Source organism: Alligator mississippiensis, chromosome 15 (assembly GCF_030867095.1).
Source record: "Alligator mississippiensis isolate rAllMis1 chromosome 15, rAllMis1, whole genome shotgun sequence".
Taxonomy (NCBI): domain Eukaryota; kingdom Metazoa; phylum Chordata; order Crocodylia; family Alligatoridae; genus Alligator; species Alligator mississippiensis.
In genome coordinates, this window is record NC_081838.1 from 16,619,204 (window position 1) to 16,638,286 (window position 19,083).

A 19,083-nucleotide genomic window follows, 5' to 3' on the forward strand; every position below is an offset into this window, starting at 1 on the left:
CCACCCCAGCCTGGGACCCATGCATACACGTGCACACATGATGCAGCTCCCCACAACTTCCCCCAGTGCCACCACAGTACCTTCCTCAGCTTCCCCCAGCCAGGCACCTTGGCGGTCTGAACCCCCAGCCTCCAAACACACAACTGTGCTCCTCGTGGCCTCATCCAAGCCCAAACCCACAGCACTGCCCTTGCCATGGGGCCTTGCCCCACCTCCAACACACACAAGCCACCTGGCTGCTCCCCAGAGGTGGCTGCATTTCAGCCAAGGGGAGGCCTGGCTGGCTGCATTCTGCACCCCCACCCCCCTGGGGTCCTGAGCTCTGCTCCTCTGGGACCCTGGCTGAGGCCATCGCAGAACCCACAGGCTATGCTCCGGGGTGCTCTGAGGTCACAGGTCAGGACCCCAAGCCAGGGGGCTGCATTTAAATCATGCACTTGGAGGATATATCCATGCACACGCACAGGCACATGTGTGCACACCTCGCCCCTTCTGCTGCAGGGTGTGTGTCAGCTCCCTGGCGCCGTCTGGTGGGCATGCCGGGTAGTGCCAGCATCACCCACACTCCCGGCTGGGAGATCAGATCAGGAGACAAGGGCAGGATCAGGTCCCGGTGACCTTTGCCCTCTGCTGAGATGCTGGGGTGCAGATAGCACCCCCCCCAACACACCTCTTGTGCAAGGGTATTGCATGGGGCGGGGGGAGCTAGCCAGTGCCCCCCACCAAATGCAACACCCTGTGGCCATTAACCCTTTGTATCCCAGCAGCCAACACAACCCAGGGGCTGGGCCTCTGCCCAGTTGGGGGCTGCTGGGGGAATGCTGGTGAGGGGTTACAAAGCTGGGGCGGGGGGTCCTGGAAACACAGGGGAACCTCAGCCCTGCCCTGCTTTGCCTTCCAGCCTGGTGCCCCTCTGGGGTTAATCCTTCCTGCCCGTCACTCATTAATTCCCACCCCCGCCATGTCACCCCCTAGCCCCCCTTCTGCTTCTGCCCTCTGGGGCATGCAGAGGGTCATGGACGTGGGTCCAGGGGTTACTCATTAACCACGTGAGAAGGTCCCAGGCTCCAAAGTGCGTGGTTAATGGGGCTGCTGAGGTGTTTGGTGCCCGGGGCCAGGGCACGACGGGGTGGCAGGTCACACTCGGCTCCAGAGAAACAGGAGCTGCAGCCCTGGGAGCTTCCCTGACATGCCACGAGCAGGGCAGTTCTCTGCCTGAGCTCCCACAAATGGTCCTCAGCAACATCCTGGAAGCAGGGGGAGGTTTGGGACCCCACGCTTGCCTTGGGGCCTGCCCTTGGTCTCTTGGTGAGGGAGAAAGCTGAGGCGCACACGCAGACATGGAGGAGCTGGCTATGCTTGGGGCCTCAACGCCCCATCTTCTTTACTGAACAGCACCAGAAAGACAGAGCCAAGTCAGCGCTGCCCCTGCACGTGGGCTCCAGTGGCCACGGACCCCTCCATGCAGCCCCCAACCCAGTCCTGGCCCCAGGTTTGTGGGGGCATGGCTAATTCCCGGTCCAGAGAGGATGGCTCGGTTCGGCGCGCCACCCCCCTCACCTGCCCTCCAGCTCCATGCAACCATATGGGAATGAGCAAGCATGGCTGGTGCAAGCAGGAGCCAGCCCAGCTGCTGCACCCCGTGGCTCCGCTGGCCCCATCCTGGTTGCCACGTGCTGGAGATGCTGCCCCCACCCCAGCCATGCAAAGACCCCAGCCCCTGGCCCGTTGCAGTCTGGCGTGTGACCCCCCTGCAACACCCAGCTCTGGAGCAGCCTCCCCTTGCATGGGGTAACAGCTGCCTACTGCTGCTGGGGAACTGCCACTCAAGTCCAGGAGGCCTGAGGCAGGTAGCAGCACAGTGCCCAGCTCCCTGCCCAGGCTCTGGCTGAATGCCCAGGGGTGCAAGGTCTGCACCAGGGGTCGTCCAGCCCCATCCCCACCAGCCTGTGCTGGAGGGAGCTTCCAGCATCCCCAGCACAGAAAATCCCTTCAGGTTGGTGCAGCGCGGCCCCAGGGTCCCTGCCAGGGAAGCAGCCAGCTCAGTGAGGGGAAACCTCCAAGCCCCCCACACAGCTGAGAAAGAAACAAGGCAGGAGGGGAGACCCCCTCCCCAGTGTCCGGCCCAGCATGGGCCAAGGCATGGGGGTCCCAGCGTCTCCATCACCCACCTGGGGAAGCCCTGCACACAGTCTGGAGCTGTGATTTGAGCACATGTGTGGGGTGACCCGTGTCTGCATGTGCATGCATGTCCATGGGTGCACAGCCAGCTTGGAGCCCCCGCAGTCCAGCTCTTGCGCAGCCTGCCAGGACTGTTCCCGCAGGAGAGCGGGAAGATCAGCTCCTGACCCAGATGTGCTCCAGGGTGGAAATCCCCGATCCTGAGCAGCCCTGGGACACCGGAGTCCTCTGGGGGGGATGGGGGCAGCTCCAGGGGCTGGGCAGGGCTCTCAGAGGCAGGATGTCCCATTCATGTGCGAACAGTCTCCCAGCTGGCCCTGGCCCAGGTTTGGGTCCTTAGGGGAGCAGGGGGTCTCCTCCACCAGCAGCGCATCAGCCTCGGTGTCAGGGGCCTCGCCGGAGCCGCGGCGCTGGTTCTCGGAGCTGTAGAAGAAGGAGAGGCGCCGGAAGGCCGGGCTCATGTCGTCCTGGATGCGGCGCAGCAGCTGTGTGAAGGATGGGCGCTGCCGCGGGTTCTGCTGCCAGCACCAGCGCATCAGCTCATGGCTGGGGAGAGAGGGGGGTCAGCACACCCCAGACCCCTGCCCTCTCCCCAGCCCCACAGAAGGACCCCATGCAGCTCTGCAAGGATGCAGTGCCAATGCCCACCCTGGGACCCGGGTGCCCACAAAATCGGGCCCAGAGAGGAGGCCGCCAGACCCGGGACACAGAGGGGGTTGGGCATCAGCTCACAGCTTCTCAGGGCAGTTCTCAGGCCGCTCGAGGACGCCGTTGTCCATGACGAAGTGCAGCACCTGCTCATTGGACATGCCCTGGTAGGGCTGCTCAGCCAGCGTGGCGATCTCCCACAGCACCACGCCGAAGGACCTGGGGACACGGCACGATGTCATGGCCCCTGCTGGCCACATCCCCCTGGCCACACACTGCTCCCCGCTGGGAAGCTTGCCAGACCATCCATCCATCCATCCGGGAGAGGGGAGGCACCTACCAGACATCCGAGTGGGTGTTGAAAAGCCCATCCTTCAGGGCTTCGGGGGACATCCAGCGCACGGGCAGCAGCCCCTTCCCACCCTTGCGGTAATAGTCCGTCTCATAGATGTCCCGGGTCATGCCAAAATCTGGGGGCAGGAAGGCAGGGGGGTCACCAGACCAGAACACGCCCCCCCAGATCTGTACAGACCCTGCTGGGAGCAAACCTGAGAGCCCCCGTCCCACTGCCCCCACCTCCAATCTTGACGGTGAAGTCCTCGGACACCATGCAGTTGCGCGCGGCGAGGTCGCGGTGCACAAACTTCTTGGCATTCAGGTATGCCATGCCGTCGGCTATCTCCCCTGCCATCTGGATCATGGTCTTCAGTGAGGGCGGCGGCAGCCCGGGGTTGTTCTGGGAGACACCGAGGGAGGACAGATGGGCAGGGGGCCTAGTGGGATCAGGGCAGCCTCCCCCCTCCAGTGTCCCCAGGAAGGTTCTAGGGGAAGAAGCTTGTGGAGCAGAGGCCCAGAAGCTGCAAGGTATGCTGGGTGGTGGAGCACCCGCAAGCAGGGTGCCAGGTGCTGTACGGACCCAGAGCATCGTGATCCCCGCCTCACCGAGCAGATGTACCCCCCAGAAGGAGTGGGTAGGTCTGTCTGGGATGACACACCTGCCTCGAGATGGTTGGGAATGATGGAGGGAGGGTTGGGTGGATGGATGGAGGGAGGGTTCGGATGGAGAGTTGGGTGGATGGCTGCAGGGTTGGGTGGATAGATGGATGGATGGAGGGTTGGGTGGATGGATGGACAGAGATTGGGTGGATGAATGTGGATGGAGGGTTGGGTGGGTGGGTGGGTGGATGGATGGATGGATGGATGGACAGAGGGTTGGGTGGATGGATGGATGGAGGCAGGGTTGGGTGGATGAAGGGTTGGGTGGATAGATGAATTGAGGAATAGGAGGGGTGGGTGGGCATGCTCCATCCAAGTCAGGTGCTATGGCCTCAGTTGGGGCAGTACATGGTGAGTATCCCCTTCCCAACCCCTGCCCCCAGGCTCAGTCCAACACCATGATGCACCATCCACCTGCCCTAAATTCACCACCCTGAGCAGCTTCCTCCTGCCCCCATCAGCACCTGTGGCTTGGCCCCATCCCACACTGTTCTCCACCCTCTACCCAGCTGGATGCTGGCTGCAGCCTCTCACCTCAGCGTCAGGGCGGAGAGACCGGAGGTAGCTTTTCAGGTCCCCGCGGGTCATCAGCTCCATGATGACCAGGGCAGGCTGGCCCTGCGACACCACGCCAAGGAGACGGACCTAGGGAGAGATCACGTGGCATTAGGACAGGAGCTGTGGCTATGGGGGCTAGCTGGAACATGGATTGTCCAGGCCTCCCCAAGACCCTCCACCGGGTCCCCTGGCCCCCTACCACGTGGTGGCACTTGAAGGCCTTCATGACGGAGGCTTCATTGAGGAACTCGATACGCTCCCGCATGGTGGCCAGCTCATTGACAGTCTTCAGGGCCACCTGGGTCTCCTCGCCCTCCTTCTCCAGGCCACGGGCAATGCCCTCATACACCATACCGAAGGAGCCCTGCCCCAGCTCCCGGATCACCGTGATTTTGTCCCGTGACACTTCCCACTCGTCCGGGACATACACTGAGGTGCAGATGGGGGATAAAAGCCTACTGTTGCTGCTGACCTGGGGAGCTGTGTACTCCGGGTGCCCAGCCACCATCGCGTCCGTCCCCCTGCCCTGCCCCAAGACCCCTTTCTGGGTCTGCTATGCTGCAAGGGGTGAGTTGCAACTCAACCCGGCCCTTCCCAGCTGCGTGCCTGTTTCCCCCTGCCCCAAGTAGTTTCTGGGAGCCGTACATACTGTTGGAGGTGCTGAAGTACTCAGGGTTGACCGAGGCATACAGTGTGCCGCTGGGGTACCCATCGCTGTTCCTGCCAAGGGGAGAGGGCAGGGGTGAGGGTCTCGCCGGAGGGTCACAGCTCCCACCCTGCTCCCTGCCGAACCCCCCAGTAGGACCTAGCACCATCTGACCCTGCTGCAAACAGGTGCCCAAGGGGGGCAGAATCAGGCCCAAGCATCACCTCCAGGCAGGATCAGGCCCTCTGAGCCCTCCAGAGAGCCCAGGCCAGGGAAGGCCGGTGGGTCTCAACTCCATGCAGCCTGGCCCCCATCCTCACTGGCTTGATCTGGACATGATCTCGGTGCAACTCGGGACCCCTGCACATTACCTCTTCTTGTTGTAGAAGAAGACGAAGACAGCCAGGCAGGTGATGAGCACCATGAGCAGGATGGGCATGACAGTCAGCAGCACGTAGATGCCTCCAGACTCTTCCTCCACTGTCAGGGCAGGGAGTAGAAATAAACCCAGCCTTTACAGACGGGTGGGAAGCCAAAAACAACCCTGCCCTGGCCAGTCCTGCAGCACCATGAGCACACCTCAGCTGGACCCACACCCCACTCACCTGGGCCCAGGATGTAAAATTTGACCAGGCCGGTCCAGGAGCCATTTCCGGCCAGTGAGGTGGCCCGGACCTTGGCTGAGTAGTTCCCTGGCTGAAGCAGGGCAAGGTGGACGCCGCCGTATTTTGCATAACGGTGGCGGGAGACACACACCACTGTGGATACGTTCTGGGGCAGAGCAGAGACAGGTTAAAGAGGGGCATGGGGGCGCGGGGCCTGCTTCCAATGCAGCATGCCAAGTGCTGTACAAACCCCGAGGGAGAGGCAGCATCTGCCCCAAAGACCCTCAGGGCAGGAGGCGCGGTCAGTGGGTGCAGAACCCAGGCATCCAGGACAGGGGCACGGGCAGGGGCCAGGGGGAAGGAGTAGGACTCACCTCGGTCTCCCGGCTGTACTTGATCTCATACTTGAGGATGAGCCCATTGGGGTTGTGCGGCTGCTCCCAGCGCAGCAGGACACTGTTCTTGCTGGCTGGCTCCCAGGTGACGTTCCCAGGGATGTTGTCTGCTTCCACTGGAGGGGGAGAAGAGAGGGATCAGAGCCGTGGGGGCAGGTCTGACAGCCCCAATGCTGCCCAGAGCCTCTCCTGTGGGGCCAGGAAGGTGGCGTGGGCCTGGGGGACTCTTCTTGGACCCTCATGGGGCCCTACAGCCCCATCCATCCCTGCCCTGACCCACGGACCCCTATAAATCTGGGGGTCCCACACCCGAGCACTGCCTGGGGGGGGGGGATCCCTCCAAGCTGCCATGAAGCTGAGCCCAAGAAACTCATTGCACAGATGGAAACCAGGATTTGAACTCCGGTCTCCAGGGGCAGAGTGGATTTGCTGCACGGTGCCGCCGTCCCCTCTCCTCGCTGCAGGCCGTACGCTTGGGCATGGTCCTGGCGAAGACGAAGGTGGCGGCGCTGCAGCCCACAGTGTGGGCAGCGTGGTTGCAGGCATGGATGTCAATGCGGTACTCGGTGAAGTGGCGCAGCTGAGACAGCACCGTCCGGTCCCGCAGCACCTTGTCCTCGAAGATCTGGAAGTCAGGCTCGGCCTTGGGGCTCACGCCCCCACGTTGCGGGGCTGACAGATTCCCCCGGGGCTCCGAGGAAAGTGCATCGGGCAGTGCGTGGCCAGGGCTGGTCACAGCCAAGATGTCCCGACGCCTCTTCGGGGTCCTATGGGGGAGAGCGGTGAAAGCCGGGAGGGCTGGGGGACTCCTAAGTCCCTCCCAGACCTCAGGGGTTCATTAATAGTCAGGTCAAGGCAGGACTCCTGCGTCCCGGAGGAGCAAGGGGGTCATGCGGCTAGAGCAAGCCAGGATGCCTGGGTTCTCTTCCTGGGGTTTTCTTCTGCCAAGCAGGGTCTCTACTCACCTCTGCGGGTTCTTGTTCACCGACGTCACCTTCCAGGGGGGTCTGGAAAGACAGAGCCGGGAGACTGCCCAGAGGGTCCTGGCACCCCAGGCACCCTCATGGGATGGACAAAGTATGGTCACAAGCACCCCATCCCAAAGGGAACCCAGGAGTCCTGGCTTCTCAGCTAGACACCCCACTGCCCTCCGCACCCCGCTCTGCCCGGCCCAGAGCACCCTGCAGCATCCCCCAGACCCGTGCGCCCAGAGGCAAGGACCCCCAAGACCCCCAGCACCTGGGGATGATAATCGAGTTGTGCAGGAAGTTCTCGAACTTCTTTTGGAAGGAGACGGCCTCGCCGTCCATGTGCAGCTGCCCGTCGGCCGGGTGACAGGGGCAGCACCGCTCCTCGGCCGCCTCCTCGCCCTCAGGGCCCTCGCTGCCCTCCACATCAAATCGGGTGTCCGCACTGCTGGTTGGCAGCTTCAGGCCTGGGCCGGGGCACAGAGTTGATGGGGTGAACAGGAGGCACCTCCTCTGTGCCCACCTGCCACCCCCCCACAGCGCCTGGGATGGACCCAGGAGACCAAGCAGGTAAGCCCCACCTGGCCCCCTAGCAAGCCCCGCCCCTTGGGACTCCACCTTCCTAAGCCCCGCCCTGAGCATCTCTTGTAAGCCCCTTGGGACTCCACCTGGCTAAGCCCCACCCCTAGCATCTCTTGTAAGCCCCGCCCCTTGGAACTTCACCTTCATAAGCCCTGCCCCTGTCATCCCTTGCAAGTCCCGCCCCATGGTACCCCTTGGAAGCCCCGCCCATGGGAATTCCACCTTCATAAGCCCCGCCCCTGGCATCCCTTGTAGGCCCCACCCCTCCACCTAGGTAAACCCCACCTCTTGGTATCCCTTGTAAGCCCCGCCCCTTGGGGCTCGGCCTGGGTAAGCCCTGCCCCCTGGCACCCCTGCCAGGTAGGGAGGACCTGGGCACATAGCCCATGGCAGGGAGGTGGCCCCTGGCGCCCACCCGCACTGACCTTTGTGGCAGTAGTCGTTGACGTAGAGGTCGGCGTCCTCCGCCAACTGCTGCCACAGCACCAGGTAGTAGGTGATGTTCCCGTTGCGCTGCGTGGGCGGCTTCCAGCGCACGATGATGTGGGACGAGGAGTTGGACATGGAGATGACATCCCTCGGCACCGTCGGGGCTGTGGGACACCACGGCGTGACCCCCCACGCATCCCATCTGCATCCCCATCTGCCCCTGTTCTTCCCTGGGGGCCTGATCCTGCCTGGGACTGGGTCATCCACAGCACCCCTGCGCCCTCCACCCCAGCAGAGGTGCAGAAGCTCCCAGGATGGGGCACTCACCCGGGAGGATTTGCACCCAGGACCCAAACCTCACTTGCTGCAGCTCCATTAGCTGGCGGGAGTGGCTGGTTGCTATCTGCTGGAGCGACCTAACGGGTAGCGGGACATGCCCTGGCACCCCTACCTGCTGGCAGGGTGCGGATGTAGACCACCTCGCTCTGTGCCCCATAGTTGCGGCCTTCTTCTGCCGTGGTGAGGGGGATGGCGCGGACGAAGAGGGCATACTGCGTCCAGGGCTTCAGGCCCAGCAGCGCCACGCCAGGGTCCTGGTCGCTGTGCAGGGGCAGCTCTACATCCACCACGTTCCAGCTGTGAGCCCCGCAGGCGTCTTGGCCCACGTACTCCGTCACGTTCTGGAAGGGCCTGGACACCCCCACCCCCCCAGCGGGGATCAGCATGTGGAGGGCCACAAACTCCCCTCCTCCCGCCCCCTGACTGGGACTCGGCCCCCTCCCATGACTGCTTGCAGGACAGAGGTGCAGCTGCCTCTGGGATCCGATGGCCCCAGATGCACAGCCGACTCTGGGGTGCGGCATGGCACCTGCTTCACACCTCTGCATCCCGTATGCACATACATGATGCAGCCCCCTCTGGGGAGGAAACAGCATGCAGCAACCCCACCCCGCCAGCCTAGGGAGGAAGAGGGGAGCCCTGGGGTACCCCAAGGCAGAGCCAAGCCTGCCAGCTGCCTCCTGGCTGGCTCAGGGTGGGTGGGGGGCCCACGAGGACCCCATCCATCCTGCATTCCTGCGGATGCTGTAGAGGAGCAGCATCCCCACCAGGCATCGGGGGCTGCAGCCTTGGGGAGGGGGTTTCTTTCCCGGGTCCTGGGCACTCACGACTCCTTGTAGTAGACGATGAAGCTGAGCAGGTCACGGTACTCAGGGGGGCGGTACCGCTCCCACTGCAAGAAGATGCGGTCGGACTCAGTGATGTTGGAGACGAAGCGCAGCCGCTGGGTCTTGCCTACGACGATAGAGGCAGGCAGCTCAGGGTTGGCGACCATGGGCATGGAGATCTACCCTCCCCCCAGCCCTGGGCTGCCCTGAGACTTACCCAACTCACTGCATCTACCACCCAGGTCAGAATGGTAGGGGGAGACCTCCTTGGACCTACCAGAGTGGGGCAGTATGATTGTCCCTTTTGCATGCGTTGGTGTGTGTGTGTGTAGACACAGGTATGTGCTTGTGTATGGGTGGGTGTGGGTGCATGCTGTCTGAGTGCACTGTGTGTGTGGGTGTGGGTGTACACGTGTGCAGGCTTCTGTGTGTGTGCCTGGGTGCATGCTGTCTGTATGAGTGCACTGTGTGTGTATATGTGTGCATGGGTACATGCTGCCTGTGTGAGTGTGCTGTGGGTATGTACAAGTGTGGGTGCTTCTGTGTGTGTGCATGGGTGCATGCTGTCTGTGTGAGTGTACTGTGTGTGTACAAGTGTGTGTGCAGGGGGTGGGCACTGGTGGTGCTGATGGCAGAAGGGATGGAAAGGACCATGGCAGGAGGGCACTGGATGTCAACCCCCCACCCCAGCTGGGTAAGGGCAGGGGCACTCACAGCTGGCACGGTCCCCGTTGGTGCGGGGGTTGATCTCAGCCTTGTTCTGCCGACCCTTAGTGCCTGTGACCTCCTCCATGCGGTAGATCTCGGCCAGGCAGAGCTTGGGGTTGAAGGCGAAGTACATCTTGCCCACGGGGATGGAGAGCATGTGGTGGCCCCAGTCCCACAACTGCTGCAGGTTCTGGTTGTCCAGCACGTACAGGGTGTAATTCCTGCAGCCGGGGGGAGGGGGGCAGGATCAGATGGGGTCCCCAGGGAGCAGGTCTCACACACACACACAGGAGTATGCACAGAAGCACAAACATTTGTACAACAGAGCATGCACACACAGTGTGCTCACACACACAGAGCGCACTCATACCAGTATCATGCACCCAGGCATGCAGGAACATGCACACGTGCACACAGTGCATTCACATGTGTGGAGCATCCACGTACACAGAAGCAAATGCACACTGCATGCACAGCATGCACCCAGGCACATGCATACACACACACAGAAGTGCACACATTTGTACACACATGCAGTGTACTCACACAGACCGCATGTACCCAGGCACATGCGCACACACAGAAAAGCACACACAATTGTATATACATACAGTGCACTCACACAGACAACGTGCACACACACAGAAGCACACCCACTTGCACACACACACAGTGCACTCATACCCAGGCACACGCGCAGAAGCACACACACTTGTATACTCACACACACACAATGCACTCAGTATGCATCCACACATAGAAGCACACATATGCATATACACATACACGCCAATGCATACAAAAGGGACAATCATACCATACACACACCCTAGCAGCGTGCACATATGCACACACACAAGTAATGCATAGACACAGACAACACACACACCTTGCAGTGTGCTCACATAATGAGGCAGAGATGTGGGTGGTCACCCCCACACATTTGCACACAAAACCCTTTCACACATGCGCATACAGATGGCACGTGTCCCGGTGTCTTGCACACCCACACCAGGGCACCCTCTCCTACAGCCTCCCGCCCCCTCTCTGCTACCCCTGCCCAGGAGCAGATCCCTGGGCCCCAGGCACAGCTGTGCTCTCCCACCAAACAGGCCTGATGCTTAGAGGAAGGCACCAACCCCACCAGAGCCCTGCAGCCCCCAACCAGCTGGGGAAAGGGAGGAGGGGGCCTCTCACCCATCCACCATGGAGTCCCCGCGGATGAGCTTGAGGTTCTTGAAGAAGGACAAGGAGACAAGGGCGAAGGAGTGCTTGATCTTCAGGAAGCCCGTGATGGTCTCGATGAGCCCCAGGCTGCTCTGCAGTTCGGAGGCCAGGTTGTCTGGGCACGGAGGAGGCAAGAGCCCATCAGGGGGGTGCAGGGGAGGGGGCAGGACTCCTGGGTCCCATCCCACCCTCATCCCAAGCATGCTGAGACTCAGCGAACTTGTCCACCCACGGGCATCGCTGCTGAGGGGCAAGACTCAGCTTCCCCTCACCACCCCCCTGCCACCCCTTCCAACCCTGGCAGGCTGGAGACATGGGGGGACGGGGTGCAGTGTGGGGTGGTGGCAGAGAGCAGGGCAGGGGGCAGGGAGCACTCACAGCCCCGGCGGATGTTGAGGATGAGGCTGCCCTCAAGGAGGGTGCAGCCTGCCAGCTCCTGTGCTGCCCGCGTGGAGTCGATGGTCTTGGTGCCCACCTTGCACTCCTTGGGGCACAGCCCCTCGCACCTGTGGCAGAAGATGCTGCGGGGGAAGGCGAGGGTAGGGAGTCATAGACACAGCCTCCACTGGACTCCCCTGCCCCAGCCAGGGGTGCAGGGCACAGGGCCGGTGTGGGGCACCAGATCCATGCCCTGATTCCCTCCAGAGATGCTTGGAGCCTAGGGGCTGGGAGGGGCCCTGGATGTAACCCCCCAGGGTGCAGCTGCAGTAGGAAGTGTCTGGATTTGGTGGAGGGGGGGGAATCTGGATTTGGCTCTGCGGTTAGATGATGGGGGTGGTGTTTGGTGGGTGCTGACCTGCTCTCGTTGCGGCTGTAGCCAGGCGGGCACTCGGAGAGGCACTGGTGCTGGTGGATCACGAACTTGGAGGCATCACGCGGGTTCTCGGAGACCTTGCGCAGGCTGGCGCAGTACTCGGCCGTCACGCAGCGCCAGCCCTCGTACTGGTAGGTGCGGGCCGGGCAGGCAGGCAGGCAGCGTCCCTGGAAGCGGAAGTGGCGGCAGGCCACACAGGCCCCGCTGTCCCGCGCCCGGCTGCAGCCCCCCAGGCACTCCTCATGGCAGCACTCCCCAGCCACGGTGCAGGCCCCGCCGGCCCCGCACGGGCACACTAGAGGCAGCAAGAGAGCAAGAATTAATCCCTAAGTGCTCAGCCTCTTCGCTCTCCCCAGTGACCTGCTGCCTGAGTCTGCTGAGAGCCTGAAACAAGAGCTTTGCTGCACTCCCAGCCTGGAAGGTTGTGGGGGTTTGTGTCCTGAAACGGCAGGGATCTGAGGGATGGGAAAGGGGAGAAAGAGAGAGCAGGGTAGGAAGGGCAGGTGTGGAGGGATGGATAGAGGGAGCGGAGGCAGGGATGGAGGGACTGCCCTGTGTGTATATGGAGGCGGCAGCTGATAAGGATCTGTGTTGACAGTGTATACCCCATGGCAGGCTGTCTGTTTACAGAAAACCAGCTGCAACCCGGGCTGTATTTACCCCTCCGCTGGGCAAACACGGCAGCAGGGCCCTGGCGGATACACAACGGGTCTGATTACACCCGCCAGCTGCAGGGAGCCTTGGCCCCAGCCTCTGCTGCCTCTCCAGGGGGCTGGGAGAGAAACCCAGACAGGGCTGGGATGGAGGAACCCAGACCTCAGGGCACCCCAAGGCTGTACCTCTGCACCCCCCCACACACACAAACACACAGTGCACACACATGTGCTGTCTCCCAGGGACCCCCCACTCTCCTCTCTCTCTGCATTAAACTCCTTTTGGGGATGGTCACGTCGAATTGTCACCTCCTGCTGGGACGTGCCCAGGAGAGGAGAGGCCTCAGTGACCCCGTGGGTCCCTAGGACAGTTTGTAGCTCCCGTCTCTGGGCGCTTGTATACGGTCTTGATTTTGTCTAGATAAATATATTCTTTGTGGTTTTTTGTCTCTCCATAATGATCTTTTGTAGAAACACGCTGATGCCAGCTCTGGACCTCAGAGCTGCCCAGCCCACAAGCATCTCCTCCGCCTGCCCCGGGGGTTTTCCCTCTTTGCATCTGTACCCAGTCTTCACAGGCACCGGGTGCCTGACGTGACAGCAAACAAACTTGCCGCATGCAAAGAATAGATCCTCTGGAGCCCAAACTAAACCTCTCCGGGTGCACAGGGCCAAGGGCACTAGCAGGTTCCTCTTCTTCCTATGAGGGGCAGGACGGCAGAAGAGGTGGCCAGAAAGGCTGAGCCCCTTGTGGGTTTTAAACATGTTTCTCTCCATAGGGAAACACTTTCTAACACCCCTGGTAGAGGACAGGGCTTCATACTCGTCTAACTGGATTTGCTCCATCGCCCCCAGCGCAGGAACCAACTGCTTCTTTACCACCTCAGTACAATCCCAATTGCAAACCCAGTTAGACCAGTTTAAAGCCCCATTCTCTACTAAGAGCCTTAGAAAGTATTTCCCTATGGAGAGAAGCACATTTATACTGGGCTCACAGCATCCCCCCCTCCCCCCGGCTGGAAAGGACATTCCTCCTTGAATTATTATTTGGGATGGACTGGGTGATACCTTGGCCCCACTAAAATCAATGCCACAGCCCCACAGGCTGATAGTCAATCAGGGCTTTCCTTTGTAGCGGTTTGTACCAGCGCACTCTGCATTTATTAGCATTAAATGATATTGCCTTCACATATTGGGCTGCACCATGGCAGAGCCCAGAGACCCCAGTTGGGGTCCTGATTCTGAGTGCAGATACAGGGCCTGATTCTGGGCTGCTCCAGCCTTTGGGCAGAAAAGGGCCTTGGCATCACCCAACTTCTCACCCTAGCCCAGGAGAGCTGCCAGTCCACGACAGTGCCCCGGGCAGCACATAGCAGAATCGCATGATCCCTGACGCACGTACATGCCTCAGACCACCTCACCCATGAGTCCCGCTTTGCTGGGCCTGTTTCTAACAGCACAGCTGCGGAAGTACAGCCACCTCTGGGGTGGCTCATCTCCCCTCTGCAGGCTGGTTAAACCGTTGGAAAGGGTTTAGAAAAGCTGAATATAAGCAGCACCAGAGCGGGTCAAACCCATGGTCCATCTAGCTTGGGATCCTGTCTCCAACGGAGCCCCTTGGCCCATCCAATAGGCCCGTCTCCGACAGCAGCAGGACTGGAAGCAATACAGAGACTGCACTGACTCAGATCTCCCTCCATCCCCTCTTCAATACCCTCTCTGGCCCCCATTGTGGGGTTAGAAATGCCCGAGGGAATGTCTCCAACCATTAAAAACCAATCTAGGATTTCCTCTGGCTGCAACGCACCCCCTGTCTTCGGGGTGCTGTGTTCTCCCATGATACAGTGCCATGCCGCAAGGGAAAACACAGCCTTAGCTCCTCTCTACAGCCCCCGTGCTTTTCCCCCTCCTTTGCCCGGGTCTCCCTTCCCCAGTCAACCTTGCTCAACTTGCAATGCCCACCTGGGCCCACCCTGCTCAGCTTACAATGCCCGCCCGGTACCCAGCTCCTCACCCCTCTGGCAGTAACTGGAGGTCCAGCAGCGATAGTCCAGCTGCCCGTGGACACTGGTCTGGGTGCAGGGCTTCTCCACGTCCAGGATGCCAGGACAGACATCAGCACACTCCTCGGCCAGCTTGTTCCCCACAATGTAGTTGTTCTCCAGGGCTGCCTCGGGCAGCAGCAGCCCCCAGTCCAGGGTGGAGAGGTGGCAGAGCTCCTGGTTGCGCTCAATGCGCACGGAGCCACGCAGCACGTGGGTGAGGCTGTGGAGGCCGATGTCGCGCAGGTGCGGCATCTCGAAGATGACCAGGGCGTAGTTGAAGAAAAGGCTGGTACCACGGATGACTGAGAGGTTGGGGAAGAGGTCGCGCAGACTCTCCAGCCCGTAGACACGGAAAAGCAGCAGGTACTCGGTGACCATGACCAGGCGTGGGAAGCTCAGGCCCCGGAAGTCCTCGGCGCCCGTGGTGAACATGAGCAGGATCTGCAGGTTGCCCTCCACGATGGTGCAGTTCTCCAGCTTCCGCAGCTGTGAGGCGTCGTTCCGGATGTCCATGCTGCTGCAGACTGCGAGAAACAGGGGGTGAGGGCCTGGGACACCCTGCCACTGATGAGCTGGGCAGCCTTGGCCAAGTCCCTTAGCTCAGAACAGAAGAATTGCCAGGGACTGAGTCAGACCATAGGTCCACCTCACCCAGTCTCCTGTTTCACACCAGGGCAGAGAAGTCACAGAGTTGTGGGGTTGGCAGGGACCTCCTGGGGTCACATCTAGTCCAACCTCTGCTTGAGGCAGAACCAGACCTGCTCTTCATAAGTGAACAAGATCTGACCATGGTCTTCTCCCACTTGCAGCCTCCAGCACTAGAAAGCTAAAAGGGCAAATGCCTCCAGGGCCAGGGGCTACTCAGCCACCCTGGGGGTCAGACACAGCCTAGGATTGGACCCTGCCAGGGTCATCCCAAAGCTGTTTCATGGAGAAGACAGAAGCCGCCGATAACCAAGGCATCTGACACTGAAAAAATCAGCTCTCCAAGCCTCCCCAAAACATCGTTTTGTGGATGGAAAAGCTTTCGCTGGACCCCTTCCCAGCCACAGCCTGGATATCACCCCCAAAGCTGCCTTGCATGCACCCCTGCCTCCCAACACTGCCAGACCCCGTCTGGCAGCCCCTGCTGGCACTTCCTGGCCCCCGAGCCCCAGTCCGGCTCATGTGGCCTCTGTTTACACAGGGACTCTCATCGCCTCCCACAGCCATGCCAGTGTCGCAACATCGGCGCGCTTGTGAAGCTGGCACTGTGCACAAAAACAGAGTGTTCCTGGCAGCTTCCTTGGCACATTGTCCCAGGGTTTTAGACAGCGATGTCACAAGGACCCAGGAGTGCAAAGCCTGCCCGAAACTGCAGCCCCTGTGGGCATGCATGGAAAGGAAACATGTGCCTTGCTTTCGTCTTTGGGGTACATTGCTGCTCTGCCGGCCAGTGCGCTGGGCTAGGGGACCCCGGTGGGATCCAGCTCCGTGCCAGGTGCTGACCCATGCAGCGTGCAGAGCAGTGCGGAGGCTGGCATAGATGTTGGTACATCGCGCTGCCATTCCCCAGCTAGCCTCAGGACAGACAGCAGCCAGGACTGCACGCCCAGGGGCCACGCAGAGCACTGCACTATGGGATAGCTGAGCCTCCAGGGCCCTCGCTAGCTGCAAAAGCTCCAGGAGGGGTAATTTTAAAGGTACTTTCTTTCCTCCGATGAGCCCTGGCAGAGCTGGGGCGCTAGGTCCTGATGCATGTGGGTATGGGGTAGAAGAGATACCGGGCCACACACCACCCAGGGCAACCCCCAGCCTGAGCTGCCTACAGCGCCCAGCTCCCAGGGCAGCCTCTTACCCAGAGGGGAATTTACTGTAAACACCAGGAATCAACATGATGAACTTGGCTTTGAGCCCAAACATACTGCAGGCTGAGGTGGGGGGTGGGCTCTGCCAGCCCCGCACGGACCGGGGAGAGGTCAGTGGGGACAAACAGGGGTCATGGGGTCCCGGCTGTACCATGCACCTGGGAGGGGAAGGGAGGGAGCAAGTTCTCTAGGGGTGTGTGGGGGGCTTAGGGGGGTTCACCTGGCATCAGCCTAAGAAACTAGATTTTCCTCTGCATTTCCCTATCCTGCCCCCGACCCAGGTGCCACCCCTGGCAGGGGAAACACCATGTTTCTGGGTCCACGAAGGCAGTTTTCCTTAAGCGTTCCCAGGGAAAACTGTTCTTCTGGCGTGTTTTAGTACTCACCGAGATGTTGGGGCTTAAAGCCCACTTTATGGAAATGGGAGGCTGTTCCCTAGCTTGCTCCTGCAGCCATATGGCTGAGGGCAGGCGAAACTTGAGGGCATCTGAACCCCAAGCCTCCAGGCTTGGGCCTGCACATAGGATGCCTGGCAAAGGATTTGGAAACATCTGAAGACCCTGGTGGGGGTGCAGGATGTTTGTTGGTTGTAGGGTCACTTATGGTTCTGGACTGACCCAAGGATTTGGACTTGATTTGGCTGATTTGGCTTGGAACAAGAATTTCTTTATTTATTTGAAAGAAAATGCCATCCCCACCAGCCCCCAGAGCAAGCTACATGCACCACCCCAGACCTTCCTACACGCCTGTAGCCCCAAGATCCCTTGCACTCGAGCCTGGCTTGGCCCTGGGGTGCAGCGGGGTGGGCACAGCTGCCCTGGCACCCAAGTTGGACTCTCTGTAGGGAAGCAGAGCCCAGGACCCAGTCAGGGATGCATGGCATCACCTGATCCCCTTTGCCATAGTTGTGGTACCTGCTGCCCCCATCCCTGCCTTTCGGGCACAGCGCCAGCCACAGCAGTGGGCACCATGGCAGCACCTGCCACAGCAGGTCGTTTTCCCAGCGCCCGGCACTGTTGGGAGCAAACAGGCCGCGGCTGGGCGATTACTGCCATCACTCATTAACCACGCCGGCCCCGGGGCTAGGTCTGCGCCTGGCCTCCTCCGCGCACTGCAGCAAACGCGCGATCCCCCCGCAGGGTCCATCCAGCCCCATCAGGGGTCAGATCCTGCTCTTGTTTGCACGGCCCTGACTCTGGAGTGGATCCGGGGGCCTGGCTGCTCGTGGGGCCACCCCCGGCTCTCATGACCCCAATGGGGAAACCGAGGCACCGGGAAGGCAAGGCTACCCAGGCCCCTAACTGCAGCGCTGGGACTCCTAATGGCAAACACTCATCCATGTTGCTGGCCCATCTTCCGGGCGCCCTGAAACACCCCTCCTGGCTCTCTCCTCCGATCCCCACCAGCTTGGTCCTGGCTGCGCGGTCTCCTTCGATCCTGGTGCTGTTGACATCATCCCCCCCCTGCTTCTGCTTAGCTACAATTTTCCGCTTTCCCATCTCTTTCCACTGCTCCCTGCCCCCCTGAATTATTTATCCGTCTCCACCTCACTCTCCCTGCTGCCATCGCATCCTTCCCAGCACAGCCCAAGGACTGGTGAATTGCAGCATCTCCCCCCTGCCCCCCAACCCATCTCATCTCCTTTCACTGCAAGGTGTTGGGGTCCCTGGGAATTATCCAGCCAGGCCCAGGCACCAGGTCCTGGAGCAGCCTGGGCTTCGTTACCTGAGGCCTATTTGCATGCGAACGAGAGCAGATTGGGGTGGGGAGGTAGGGAGGAGACAGCTTTGGGTTCTGGAAAACTCATGATGCTGCAGGCTCATGGCACTGTGTAGCTCAGGTAGAAATAATCTGGACTGCAGGTTCAAATCCCCACCCCACACACACACACACAGACCCCAGGCACAGACAGCCCCCCCGAGAGCCAACAGGCTTAAATGACAAGGGAAAGGAAGCTATTGCCCCCCTTGCAGGGACAAGGCAACTGAGGCACAGGGAAGCAAAGAGACTTCCCCCAGGTCCTGGTGGGTGCTGGTGGCAGAGCTTCAGAGCCCCCCAGCGCGCTTGGTGCCGCACGTACCCGACCTCAAGGCAGCCTCTTCTCCAGGACCTCAGTGGCCGGAGGGGAAACGGAGACCCAGAGAGCAACCCGAGGGTACCCAGAAGAGCGGGGGAGGGAACCCACATCTCCGACCCTTGCCACCTCCAGCATCCCAGGGAAATCTCCCCTCTCCTCCCTCACCCAGGGGCTGCACAGAGAGACCCCCTTAAGCCCCGTCTGTCCATCCAGAGACCCCAGGCTGCACCCCCAAGCTGGCGGGGGGGGACTTACTTTCAGAGGTGGCCTGAGCAGGTGCCAGTGGGAGGAGGCTGAGGACCAGCAGGGCTCCCCAGAGACGCAGAGCACGGGGGTGCTGTGTGGCCCCCATGGCCTACAGATGCCCCCACGGCTTGAGGCTGCAACGCAGACGCCCGTCCTGGGCAGGGCACGGGGGTCCCTCGCTGCCCCCTCCCCTGGTCCCGGCGTGCAGGTGTGTTCCCCTGGGCTCTCCAGCACACCTGAGCGTGGGAAGGCGCTGCCCGCGCCAGCCCCAGATGCAGCGGGGTGGAGCCAG

At 61.2% G+C, this 19,083-nt stretch overlaps 1 protein-coding gene across 2 annotated transcripts; it reads right to left on the bottom strand.

Moving 5' to 3' along the window:
• Nucleotides 1–1,354: 1,354 nt before the first annotated feature.
• Nucleotides 1,355–19,048, bottom strand: INSRR (insulin receptor related receptor). 2 transcript variants are annotated; one of them, XM_019495623.2, is made up of 22 exons: nucleotides 18,801–19,048; nucleotides 14,591–15,145; nucleotides 11,906–12,218; nucleotides 11,488–11,630; nucleotides 11,080–11,224; nucleotides 9,889–10,103; nucleotides 9,175–9,301; nucleotides 8,460–8,698; nucleotides 8,005–8,172; nucleotides 7,269–7,464; nucleotides 6,995–7,036; nucleotides 6,501–6,796; nucleotides 6,009–6,145; nucleotides 5,635–5,800; nucleotides 5,401–5,509; nucleotides 5,033–5,103; nucleotides 4,583–4,812; nucleotides 4,360–4,470; nucleotides 3,406–3,565; nucleotides 3,170–3,299; nucleotides 2,914–3,048; nucleotides 1,355–2,727 (listed from the first exon to the last, which is right to left on the bottom strand). In XM_019495623.2, the coding sequence occupies exons 1-22, from the start codon at nucleotides 18,895–18,897 to the stop codon at nucleotides 2,451–2,453; spliced, it is 4,062 nt and encodes a 1,353-aa protein (XP_019351168.1). In that variant the 5' UTR covers nucleotides 18,898–19,048; the 3' UTR covers nucleotides 1,355–2,450. The 2 variants fall into 2 exon arrangements, with proteins under 2 accessions (XP_019351168.1, XP_014453204.1); XM_014597718.3 differs by lacking the exon at nucleotides 18,801–19,048 and adding an exon at nucleotides 15,273–15,778.
• Between the last annotated feature and the right edge of the window lie 35 nt (nucleotides 19,049–19,083).

Excerpts from the sequence above, each read along its gene's own strand:
- INSRR (XM_019495623.2), bottom strand. The coding sequence starts at position 18,897 with ATGGGGGCCACACAGCACCCCCGTGCTCTGCGTCTCTGGGGAGCCCTG. Across the intron at positions 5,801-6,008 it reads AGTACAGCCGGGAGACCGAG|AACGTATCCACAGTGGTGTG; the intron begins GTGAGTCCTACT and ends GCTCTGCCCCAG. Across the intron at positions 2,728-2,913 it reads GAGAACTGCCCTGAGAAGCT|CCATGAGCTGATGCGCTGGT; the intron begins GTGAGCTGATGC and ends CTCTCTCCCCAG.